General features: G+C 36.4%; 3 protein-coding genes across 3 annotated transcripts; all 3 read right to left on the reverse strand.

Annotated features, from left to right (window-relative positions):
• Positions 1-1,178: 1,178 nt before the first annotated feature.
• On the reverse strand, positions 1,179-7,644 carry LOC109188828 (B3 domain-containing protein Os12g0591400-like). Its single transcript, XM_019339465.1, has 7 exons — positions 7,496-7,644; positions 4,053-4,646; positions 3,707-3,957; positions 3,141-3,266; positions 2,414-2,549; positions 1,704-2,288; positions 1,179-1,609 (listed from the first exon to the last, which is right to left on the reverse strand). The coding sequence occupies exons 1-7, from the start codon at positions 7,625-7,627 to the stop codon at positions 1,355-1,357; spliced, it is 2,079 nt and encodes a 692-aa protein (XP_019195010.1). The 5' UTR covers positions 7,628-7,644; the 3' UTR covers positions 1,179-1,354.
• LOC109189110 (B3 domain-containing protein REM19-like) lies at positions 6,061-6,833 on the reverse strand. The gene is made up of 2 exons (XM_019339852.1): positions 6,666-6,833; positions 6,061-6,569 (listed from the first exon to the last, which is right to left on the reverse strand). The coding sequence occupies exons 1-2, from the start codon at positions 6,816-6,818 to the stop codon at positions 6,321-6,323; spliced, it is 402 nt and encodes a 133-aa protein (XP_019195397.1). The 5' UTR covers positions 6,819-6,833; the 3' UTR covers positions 6,061-6,320.
• Positions 7,645-10,468: 2,824 nt separating the features above from the next.
• LOC109189111 (B3 domain-containing transcription factor VRN1-like) lies at positions 10,469-11,863 on the reverse strand. Its single transcript, XM_019339853.1, has 3 exons — positions 11,716-11,863; positions 11,070-11,642; positions 10,469-10,972 (listed from the first exon to the last, which is right to left on the reverse strand). The coding sequence occupies exons 1-3, from the start codon at positions 11,824-11,826 to the stop codon at positions 10,733-10,735; spliced, it is 924 nt and encodes a 307-aa protein (XP_019195398.1). The 5' UTR covers positions 11,827-11,863; the 3' UTR covers positions 10,469-10,732.
• Positions 11,864-12,738: the final 875 nt, after the last annotated feature.

The raw sequence follows: 12,738 nt of genomic DNA on the forward strand, positions 1-12,738 counted from the left end.
TCCGCCCTAGTGAATGGCAGTAGTTTTTTCTTTAAAAAAATCCGCTGTTCAAGAATGTACATAATGTTATACTAGAATACACATAATGTTATACATGAATGTACATAATTATATAACAAAATATACATACTCTTTTTAAAAGATAATACACATAATCTAACATAATACATAATAAACATAAACTTTTAACATAATACACATCAACTCTTAACATAATACACACAAATTTTCTGATTCGGATGTACATAATTGTATAAAAAGAATGTACATAATTGTATAAAAAATACACATAACTGTATGAACCAATACACATAACGTTGTGAACAAATACACATAACATTGTGAACAAATACACATAATCTCAGCAACTTCCTACCGCGCCTCCCAACACTACCCCAAAACGACGTCGTTTTGGGAGGCGCGCGGCGCACAGTGCTATGTGCGCCGTGGTGTAGGATATAACGATTGCAAGTTTAGGGGACAAATTATTGTGTAGACTTGTGTGAAGTACGGACTAAAACGATATTATTTTGATTTAAAAAATAATAATTCTTTCTCTACGCGTGTGTAATAATAAACATTTTAGAGTAAAATAATGTATTTTATGAGTTAAAATAATGTATCTTATGTTGTTAGAATGATCAACTTTATGTGTTAGGTAATAAAATTTCCAGGATAAAATAATGTATTTTATTATTTAAGAATAATGTATTTTATGTGTTTTTTGACCAATAATAATTGAGTTTAGGCATAGCTCATTGACAAATTCTATATAGATCATGGTCCACTATATAGATCATGGTCCACCTTACGGAATGAATTATCATTGCATTCAAAATGATATCATTTTGTTTAAAATAGTACAATTTTGTTTTCCTTTTAGCTTTTGTTATTTTTATCGCCCGCAGCATACACTCCCTCATCGATCTCTCTCCCCTGCACCTCACCCAAAAACACACCAAAAAACAAAACAAAAAAAAATAATAATAACAAAACAAAACAAAACAGGAGATGCTCTAAGAATTGAACATTGAGACCTCACAACTGTTTTGAATAATAACAAGAATTTTCATTAAAAAAACTGATGATTAGAATTATACCAATAATAATACATACAGCTTGCCAAGAGGTTCATTATCAGCAAATAATGCTGCTTGTCGATCAAGAGACTCAACATATGAAAGCCAACAAGAACCAAAAACCAGAATAAGCTAAGCAGGCAGCAACACTACAGTCTACAGCTTATCATATCCAACTACTTCACATACATATCATACACAAAAACAGAAAACACAAGTCACACTTAAGAACACAACCTGCAGGAGGCAATCACTAATAACCAAATTGTGCATCCTTAATCATCTATCGCATCTGCAGGGAATACAATGATGTTCACAGTCAATTTCTTGCTTTTCATGATCTCTAAGATGCAAACGTCGCCTACTTTTAATTTGTTGTCCACCACGAATGCCTTCCATCCAAAAATTCTGGCATTGTTTACACTCCGAGCGCATTTTGCAGGCCATGATCTCCCACCCGAAACCAGCACCAAATCATTATTAGACGACTGACCAAGAAAGTGTTTCTTAGCAAATGCCAAGGGAATATTCTGCAAAAGAAGAAATGAATTAGCATGTCAAATGATTAGAACAGACTAATTTCGATTAGTTTGGATTATATTCTGAAATATAATAAGTACTCACCAATCTGCTACCTTTAGAGGAAACATAATATGGATACATGACAGAAATGTGGAAAGGGTTTTTAGACTTGAAAGCTTTTGCCCTTTCATAGGCTGAGCCCATTTCTGTCGTCTTAACCAAGCTCTTCTTCTCACCAGTACTGATTTTAGGAGTCATCAGAGGAGGAGAGCCCTCATCATCATCTGCTGAGTTCTCAACCTGCACTCTCACATGGTTGAATCTGTTGCAGAAACTCCCAGTCTGATCTTCTTGCCTCTTTCTCTTGTTTGGGCCACATTTCTGGGATAAATCCTCCAGGCTCTCAACGCCACCATGGGAAACAATCTCTGGGTATTCAATTTCTGAAGCAGTCTTGTCAAATATGAGAACATGAAAGTGGGATTCCCCATCATATCTGAACACCAGAAAGTGGCCATCACGAATGGAGTAGTTCTTGGTGAACTCCTCCCATCCTTTGTCTAACCAAATTCGACCTTGAGAATCATGAACCACCTGAATCTTCGACACTTGTCCAGTTGGAACCTCAAGACAGGCCACCTTGGGCAGATTCCTTCCATGCCTTCTAGCGAACTTCAAGGGAAGCCTCTGTAGAAAACACCAAATTCAATATTCTCCACAGAAACAAAGACAATATATACATGCAATAAGAAACGAAACAGTAGTAGTTGCATGAACTGCTGAAATTAAGAATCTAGTTTCAAAGTACTTACTAGTCTGGTGGGTTCATGGGAAAAGATAATGAAGTTGAAAATTTGTGGTCCAATTTCTGAAGAACATCGCCGGGATAGTCCTCCGCCGTTTCGCCGGAAGGGTTTTGGCGCCATAATTTTTCCAGGCGAGTGCAGACTGCAGAGTGTGCAGGCAAGGAAGTAAATGGCAGGTGATGGAGTTTAACGATGAGATTTGAAATGTCACATCCACATCTTTTGTTTAAGTTATCTCAATTGGACACTTAAATTTTTTAAAAATACAATTAAACCCTCAAACATATTAAATTAAGATAATAAAACTCAAAAATAACTTATTATTACAAATCATTTCAATTCAGACATCACTCCAACGACCTCAGGTAAAAATTCGATGACCGGCCAAACCGTCGTTGATCCCATCTCCAACAGAAGGTGACTAACTGACCGCCTTCCGCCGGTGAAGGTGACCAACTTCTCCATGTAATACGACCAAATCTGGTCGCCTTCCCAGGAGAAGAAGGCAACCAGTATTCTTGGGGAAGGCAACCATAAAGGTCACCTTCTCCATGTGGTCACCTTCCTCGTGGCGAAAGGCGACCTTTCTAGTCGCCATCCCCAGGAGAAGGCAGTTAGAACAGGTTGCCTTCCTCGGAGAAGGCGGTCAGATCTGGTCGCAGGCTGCCCTCGCCGTGGGGAAGGCGACTAAGAAGGCAATCAAATCTGACTATCTTCTTCGGCGGAAGGAAACCAGTTTTGGTCGTCTTCTATGGAGAAGGCGACTAGTTGGTCACCTTCCGCCGTCGATGGCTTGACCGGCCGTTGGTCATCGAATTTTCGCTTGAGATCGTCGTAGTGATGCCTGAACTGAAATGTCCTGCAATAACAGGTTATTTATCGGTTATTGAGTTTCATTGTCTCAATCTGATATGTTTGAGGTTTAATTGCACATTTAAAAAGTTGAAGTGCCTAATTGCCTTTTGGTGTAAAGTTTAGGGACCTATTTAACTATTTTCTCAAAGAAATATAATTTTTTCATAGAAATGCCGAATGCAACATACCCACCATATATGATTTTTAAGATCCAGAATGTAATTCCCTTAGGTCTTTTAGATATTAGTTATCATATTCTTATGAGTTAATTCCATTTTTTGTTCTGAATTTATATGTGACAATTCACTTTTAGTCTTTTTTTATTAGAACATCCACACTACTTCATATACATATCATACACAAAAAACAGAAAACACAAGTCACACTACTTAAGAACACAACCTGCAGGAGGCAATTACTAGTAACCAAATTGTGCATCCTTAATCATCTATCTCATCTGCAGGGAATACAATGATGTTCACACTCAATTTCTTGCTTTTCATGATCTCTAGGATGCAAACGTCGCCTACTTTTAATTTGTTGTCCACGACGAATGCCTTCCATCCAAAAATTCTGGCATTGTTTCCACTCCGAGTGCATTTTGCAGGCCATGATCTCCCACCCGAAACCAGCACCAAATCATTATTAGACGACTGACCAAGAAAGTGTTCCTTAGCAAATGCCAAGGGAATAGTCTGCAAAAGAAGAAATGAATTAGCATGTCAACTGATTAGAACAGACTAATTTCAATCGGTTTGGATTATATTCTGAAATATAAATAAGTACTTACCAATATGCTATATCCAGAGGAAACATAAGATGGATACATGACAGAAATGTGGAAAGGGTTTTTAGACTTGAAAGCTTTTGCCCTTTCATAGGCTGAACCCATTTCTGTCTTCGTCTTAACCAACCTCTGCTTCTCACCACTACTGATTTTAGGAGTCATCAGAGGAGGAGAGCCCTCATCATCATCTGCTGAGTTCTCAACCTTCACTCTCACATGGTTGAATCTGTTGCAGAAACTCCCAGTCTGATCTTCTTGCCTCTTTCTCTTGTTTGGGCCACATTTCTGGGATAAATCCTCCAGGCTCTCAACGCCACCATGGGAAACAATAATCTGTGGGTATTCAATTTCTGAAGCAGTATTATTGTCAAATATGAGAACATGAAAGTGGGATTCCCCATCATATCTGAACACCAGAAAGTAGTCTTCTCGAATGGAGTAGTTCTTGGTGAATTCCTCCCAGCCTTTGGCTAACCAAATTCGACCTTGGGAATCATGAACCACCTGAATCTTGGACACTTGTCCAGTTGGAACCTCAAGACGGGCCACCTTGGGCAGATTCCTTCCATGCCTTCTAGCGAACTTCAAGGGAAACCTCTGCAGATCAGATAACACCAATTAAATTCAAGATTCTCCACAGAAACAAAGACAATATATACATATATGCAATCAAGAAACGAAACAGTAGCAGTTGCATGATCGAACCGCTGAAATTAAGAATCTAGTTTCAAAGTTTCAAAGTTTCAAAGTACTTACTAGTCTGGCTAGTTCATGGGAACAGATAACCTTGAAAAATTGTGGTCCATTTTCTGAAGAACTTGGCAGGGATGGTCCTCCGCCGTTTCGCCGGAAGGGTTTTGTCGCCATAATTTTTCCAGGCGAGTGCAGACTGCAGAGTGTGGCTTAGCCTGTAGTGTGCAGGCAATGAAGTAAATGGCAGTGATGGAGTTTTTGGATTCAATAAATAAATGTTATAAATATGGTAGTGCTATGGATCGGATTATCTCTTGAACAAACTAAACTGAAGAGCATTTAATGTTTTTTTTTCTTTTCTGGAAAGGAAGAGCATTAATGTTTGGAAACCATTTTTGTGCATGACTAAAAGGCCTTGGGATTTCACGTACCACGATAAATTACATAACAGAAGAGGATTTGAGAAAGAAACATGGGTGTATTTTTTTAGGAATAGCTAATACCAAGGTTCCCTAGGAATGAGTATTTTCTTTGTAAAGGGAATAACTAATTCCTAAGAATGTTATTTCTATGACAAAATGATTGAAGCAAACGATGGAATAAGTCTATTCGTTATGTTGTCGAACCGTGTCCATCTTGCAAGGTGAACACGGTTTTATATTCATACTTATTGACTTATATGTTCATAATTATAAAACTATATATTTATAATTTTTTAACTTCATATTCATAATTATTGAACTCTATATTCACAATTACAGAACTCCACGTTCACAATTACTGAACTATATGTTCATAATTATAAAGCTATATATTCATAATTTTTAAATTTCATATTCACAATTATTGAATCTCTATATTCATAATTACAGAACTATATGTTCATAACTGTGTTCACAACTCTACGTTCATAATTATAGAACTATATGTTAAGAAAGTATAAACAAACATATACTACAATACATTTTTTCACTCTCAAGTTTGTTATGAAGACATTTTTCTTGGGACTTACGATGAATCCACGTCAAAAAAAAAAAAAAAAAAAAGTGAGAGAGTAAATTTGAAAGTACATAATAATAAAACTCATTATTAAAAGAGTTCATGTACACATACTTCAACTTTTATTTCACAATAAAAAACAAAGGGGGTGTGGGATCCATGATTAGTTGAGGGAGTAAAATAAATTTGTAAATTCTAATACAATAAAATAAGAATCCATTATACTAAAAATAATTAAATATTTAACTTTGGTTCACCTTGCAATATAAACAAACAAGTGTAAAAAATGTTTGCGAGTGCATAGAAACTGCCTTGGTTAGAATTATACTCCGTACTAACAATCTATACATCTTGCCAAGAGGTTCATTGTCAGATCAACCAAAGCAAATGCTGCTTCTCAAGAGATTCAACATATGAAAGCCAACAAGAAACCAAACACCATAATAAGCAGGCAGCAGCACTACAGTCTACAGGTTATCATCTCCAAAATTCACATATATATCATACACAAAAACAGAAAACATATATAGGTCTCACTTAAGAAGACTACCAGGCAACTAATAACCATATTATGCATCCTTAATCATCTGCAGGGAATACAATGATGTTCACACTCAATTTCTTGCCTTTCATGATCTCTAAGATGCAAACGTCGCCTACTTTTAATTTGTTGTCCACCACGAATGCCTTCCATCCATTAATTCTGGCACTGTCTCCACTCCGAGTGCATTTTGCAGGCCATGATCTCCCACCCGAAACCAGCACCAAATCATTATTATTAGACAACTGACCAAGAAAGTGTTTCTTAGCAAATGCCAAGGGAATAGTCTGCAAAAGAAGAAATGAATTAGCATGTCAAATGATTAGAACAGACTAATTTCAATGGGTTTGGATTATATTCTGAAATATAATAAACTTAATTACCAATCTAGAGGAAACATAATATGGATACATGACAGAAATGTGGAAAGGGTTTTTAGACTCGAAAGCTTTTGCCCTTTCATAGGCTGATGAACCCATTTCTGTCTTCGTCTTAACCAACCTCTGCTTCTCACCAGTACTCATTTTAGGAGTCATTATCAGAGGAGCTGAGTTCTCAACCTTCACTCTCACATGGTTGAATCTGTTGCAGAAACTCTCAGTCTGATCTTCTTGCTTTTTTCTCTTGTTTTGGCCACATTTCTGGGCTAAATCCTCCAAGCTCTCAACGCCACCATGGGAAATGATCTCTGGGTATTCAATTTCTGTAGCAGTCTTGTCAAATATGACAACATGAAAGTGGGATTCCCCATCATATCTGAACACCAGAAAGTGGCCTTCTCGAATGGAGTAGTTCTTGGTAAATTCCTCCCAGCCTTTGGCTAACCAAATTCGACCTTGAGAATCATGAACCACCTGAATCTTCGACACTTGTCCAGTTGGAACCTCAAGACACGCCACCTTAGGCAGATTCTTTCCATGTCTTCTAACAAACTCCAAGGGAAACATCTGCAGAAAACACCTAATTCAAGATTTTCCACAGAAACAATTAACAAAGAAATGCAATCAAGAAACAAAACAACTATTCAGGTTGTTGACTCAGTAATTACAAAGTTACAAATTTAGCTCCCAACAAGAGCTTGACTTCTGTTCACACTCTCAAATAGTGACTGTCCGGTTCCAGTTTCACTTCTCACCCAAAAAAAAAAAAGAAGAAACAAAACAGTTGCATGAACTGATGAAAGAATCTACTTTAAAAGTTTCAAGGTACTTACTAGTCTGGTCAGTTCATGGGCTAAGATGATCTTGTAAAATTGTGGTCGATTTTCTGAAGAATTTGGCCGAGAGGGTCTCTCGCCGTTTCGCCGGAAAGGTTTTGTCTCCATAATTTTTCCAGAGTAGTGCATACCTTCAGGGTGTAGTGTGAAGGCCAGGCAAGGAAGCAAATGACAGTGATTGAGTTTTTGGATTCAATAATGGTCCGTTTGGTTCACGGAATAGGTCGGGAATGGCATAACATTCCAAGTAATAAGCCTATTCCTTTGTTTGGTAACCATTTCTATTACCAGGAATAATATTCCTGGTAATAGCCTATTACCTGAAATAAGGTAATAGCTATTACTAGGGCCGTAAGGTAATAGCTATTACTAGGGCCGTATTAACAACGCTCAAAAATAGATTTTAAAATCTATTTTCTTTTTTACCCCTTTCTTTAACCTAATTTTTTTCCTATATATAAATTTATCATATTTCACCACCGTCGTCGTCACCACCACCATCACCGTTGCCGCCGCCGCCGCCGCCGCCACCACCACCATTGCCGCCCCCACCACCACTGCCACCGCCACCCACCACCACTACCACCACCGCCACCACCATCGCCGCCGCTACCACCACCACAGCCGCCACCAGAACCACCACCCAGCAGTACCAGCGCCACCGCCACCACCACTACCACCACCCAGCAGCACCACCGCCACCACCACCACCACCACCGCTACAACCGTCGCCGCCCCCACCACCACTGCCACAACCGTCACCACCCTCGCCCCCACCACTGCCATCGCGCCACTACCACCGCCGCCGCCGCCGCCACCACCACCACCACCACCGCCGCCACCACCACCACCACCACCACCATCGCCACCATCACATATTTTTATAAGGGTATTTATATCTTTTAAAACGTATATTTCTATTCCTTAAATCAACCAAACACTGTAATATAATTCCTAAAGTTTATTCCTTCCGCGAACCAAACAACAGAATACAATTCCTATTCTATTCCTTGCCTATTCCATTCCTTATGGAATAGCATTCCGATTACCTCAAAATTCATTCTGTGAACCAAACGTGCTGTAAATGTTATAGATATGGTAGTTCTATGGATAATCTCTAGAATAAACTAAACTGAAGAGCATTTAATGCATTTAGGGGGCATTTGGTTCACGGAATGTTCCATTACCTTAGGAAATATTAGATGAATGTTAGATTCTTTGGTTTAAAATTCAGGTATGTAAATAAAACAACTATAATAAAGACAAATTGATAAAAATGTCAACATCTCAAAACTAGTAATAAGACAAGAGAATGTGAAATTATCTAATAAATTGGAAGTATCTCACATTTCTTTTCAATAGTTAAAAATATTAATGTGGAAGTTAAGTGATATCCCTTGAAAAAATTACATAACTTAAACCAATCATGAGAATCTTATATACCCAAATAAATATAACCTTAGTTATGTTATATAACTCGAACCAAACACCCCTTAATGTGTAGAAACCATTTATTAATGCATGACTGGGGATTTCGTACCATAAAGTACATACCAAGTATATTTTCGAAAGAGAAATGATGTATATGTACTTTTATTACGGGTATAAGATCATTATTGTATGGACCATGGTACACATAAGTTGTGTGGACCATATTTTATCTATTGTAAAATAATGTACATTTAGTACAAAAATAATGTACATTCAGTACAAAAATAATATACATTATATTCAGGGAATATACATTATTTTTGTTCTGAATGTACATTATATTGTATAATGTACATTCAATACAAAAATAATGTACATTTAGTATATTAAAAATGTACATTTTATTATGGTCCACATAACATTGTGTGGACCATGGTCCATATAATAATTTGCCAGCAACTTATTGGTGGGTTTTTTTTAGGGCCGTAAATTGCAAATTATGCTGTGGAAACGTGTTCACCATGCGCATGATGAATACATGGGTAGATCCATAATTTCTATGTTGTAGATTCATAATTTTATTTTTCATTTGTTGTTAACGACGTTTCTCTCTTCACAATCACATTATTTCGTCTTCGCAGTATAAATATTATTAATCTACAGTACAGAAATTATGAATCTACAGTACGGTATAGAAATTATGAATCTACAGCTTAGAAATTATGGATCTGTCCCGTCTTCACCATGCGCATGGTGAACACGGTTCCACAACATAACTATCAGTCGTAAACGGCTTGGGCTCAGGTTGGCCAATCATTATGCTGTGGAACCGTGTTCACCTTGCAAGGTGGACACAGTTCTATATTCATAATTACTGAACTATATGTTCATAATTATAAAGTTATATATTCATAATTTTTGAACTTCATATTCATAATTATTGAACTCTATATTTACAATTATAGGACTCTATGTCCATAATTACTCAACTATATGTTCATAATTATAAAGATATATTTCATGAAAAATGTACTTTCTTTTATGGTTCATACAACACTATATGTCTATATAGACCATGGTCCACACAATAATTTGCCATATTTATCAAGCATGAGCCAACATGGGCAAATTATGCTGTAGAATCCTGTCCACCTTGAATGTGAACACCATTCGAAAACTGTTCATAATTATGAATATATAATTTTATAATTATGAACATAGAGTTGTGAACATAATTATGAACATATAATTCTGTAATTATGAATATAAAAATTCAATAATTGTGAATATAAAGTTCAAAAATTATATGAATATATAGTTTTATAATTATAAGATTTCGCAATAGAGGATTTCTTTTCGTTGATCACCCATTGGCAACCAGGCCACTTCAAATAGAAACTTTTTTAAACTCTTTTTTATTATCCATGCATTATGGTCCACCACAAAAAAAACTCAAGGCAAAAAAACAAATTCATTAGCTAGGCACTTTATGCCTAAATTTTATTGAAGAAATAAATTAAACGAATAAAATTAAGGATACAGGTCAAATAGACTTTCTTCATACAAACTGATTAGATTCTAACAATATATGTTGCCAAGAGGTTCATTGTCAGATCAACCAAAGCAAACGTTGCTTGTCAAGAGACTCAACATATGAAAGCCAACAGGCCCAACAAGAACCAAAAACCAGAATAAGCAGAGGCAGCAACACCACGGTCTACAGGTTATCATATCCAATTTAACATACATATCATACAAAAAAAAAAAAAAAACACAGAAAACTCAGGTCATCTGCAGGGAACCTTAATCATCTGCAGGGAGTACAATGATGTTCACACTCAATTTCTTGCCTTTCATGATCTCTAAGATGCAAACGTCGCCTACTTTTAATTTGTTGTCCACCACGAATGGCTTCCATCCATAAATTCTGGCATGGGTTCGACTCACAGTGTATTTTGCAGGCCATGATCTCCCACCAGAAACCAGCAATAAATCGGTAGACTGACCGGGAAAGTGTTTCTTAGCAAATGCCAAGGGAATATTCTGCAAAAGAAGAAATGATTAGAACAGATTAATCACACAGAAAGAAACCAGCTTCTTCTTTTCAATCAGTTTGGATTGTGAAATAAGTACTTCTTACCATTCTATTTTCAGAGGAATAAACATAAGTTGGATACATGACAGAAATGTGGAAAGGGTTTTTAGACTTGAAAGCTTTTGCCCTTTCATAGGCTGAACCCATTTCTGTCTTCGTCTTAACCAACCTCTGCTTCTCACCACTACTGATTTTAGGAGTCATTATCAGAGGAGCTGAGTTCTCAACCTTCACTCTCACATGGTTGAATCTGTTGCAGAAACTCCCAGTCTGGTCTTCTTGCCTCTTTCTCTTGTTTGGGCCAAATTTCTGGGATAAATCCTCCAGGTTCTCAACACCACCATGGGAAACAATAATCTCTGGGTATTCAATTTCTGAAGCAGTCTTGTCAAATATGAGAACATGAAAGTGTGATTCCCCATCATATTTGAACACCAGAAAGTGGCCTTCTCGAATGGAGTAGTTCTTGGTGAATTCCTCCCAGCCTTTGGCTAACCAAATTCGACCTTGAGAATCATGAACCACCTGAATCTTGGACACTTGTCCAGTTGGAACCTCAAGACACGCCACCTTGGGTAGATTCCTTCCATGCCTTCTATCGAACTTCAAGGGAAACCTCTGCAGAAAACACCAAATTCAATTGCATGAACTGTTGAAAGAATCTACTTTAAAAAAGTTTCAAAGTGCTTACTAGTCTGGTCAGTTCATGGGCTAAGATGATCTTGTAAAATTGTGGTCGATTTTCTGAAGAATTTGGCCGAGAGGGTCTCTCGCCGTTTCGCCGGAAAGGTTTTGTCTCCATAATTTTTCCAGAGTAGTGCATACCTTCAGGGTGTAGTGTGAAGGCCAGGCAAGGAAGTAAATGATAGTGATTGACTTTTTGGATTCAATAAATGTTATAGATATGAAGAGCATTTAATGTGTAGAAACCATTTATTAATGCACGACTGGGGATTTCAGTACCATAAAGTGCATACCAAGTAGTATTTTCCAGAGAAAATTGATGAAAATGTACTTTTACGGGTAGAAGAGCAACTTGCACTGCCTTTCGTTGGAAGGAATTAATTAATTAATTGGAAAAGGAATTGTAATTTAGTTGGAAAATAATAATGTGGAAATAAAGTATAAATTAAAATTATATTTTAATATATTTGGGTACACATAAGGTTTTCACCTTCGAGCACAATGACTAATTCCCTTGTTGAATTGTAAGCACCTATTTTGGGTGGGACAGCTGACCTGGAGATTTTAAGGATTTTAATATATAACTTATAACTCTAATATATAATGTGTATATATTATTATTATTATTGAAAAAAATAAGAAAAATATATGATGGATGCATATGCATAGTAACGGAAGTTATAACATCAGAGATATATTAAACATAACAAAAAACGGAAATAAATGAAGGTATAACATTCATTTACACTTATTGTTTTTTAGATATATATATTATGTGGAAGAGAATCATATGAAAACAAGTTACGAAGAAAAAAAAAACTAATCTTAACCTTATATATATGAAAAAATCACACAATTTTGACAAATTTGAAAAAAAAAAAAAGCATAGTAACATTTTTATAATTATCGCTATACATTACACTTCTCAAAATTATCCACAAATGCTCATTATATTGTTAAAAAGTGCACTTCATATAATATTAAAAAGTACAATTGTATTAAAAATTGTACTTTACACCATGTAAAAGTG

This window comes from Ipomoea nil, unplaced genomic scaffold (assembly GCF_001879475.1).
Source record: "Ipomoea nil cultivar Tokyo-kokei standard unplaced genomic scaffold, Asagao_1.1 scaffold1509, whole genome shotgun sequence".
NCBI lineage: Eukaryota > Viridiplantae > Streptophyta > Magnoliopsida > Solanales > Convolvulaceae > Ipomoea > Ipomoea nil.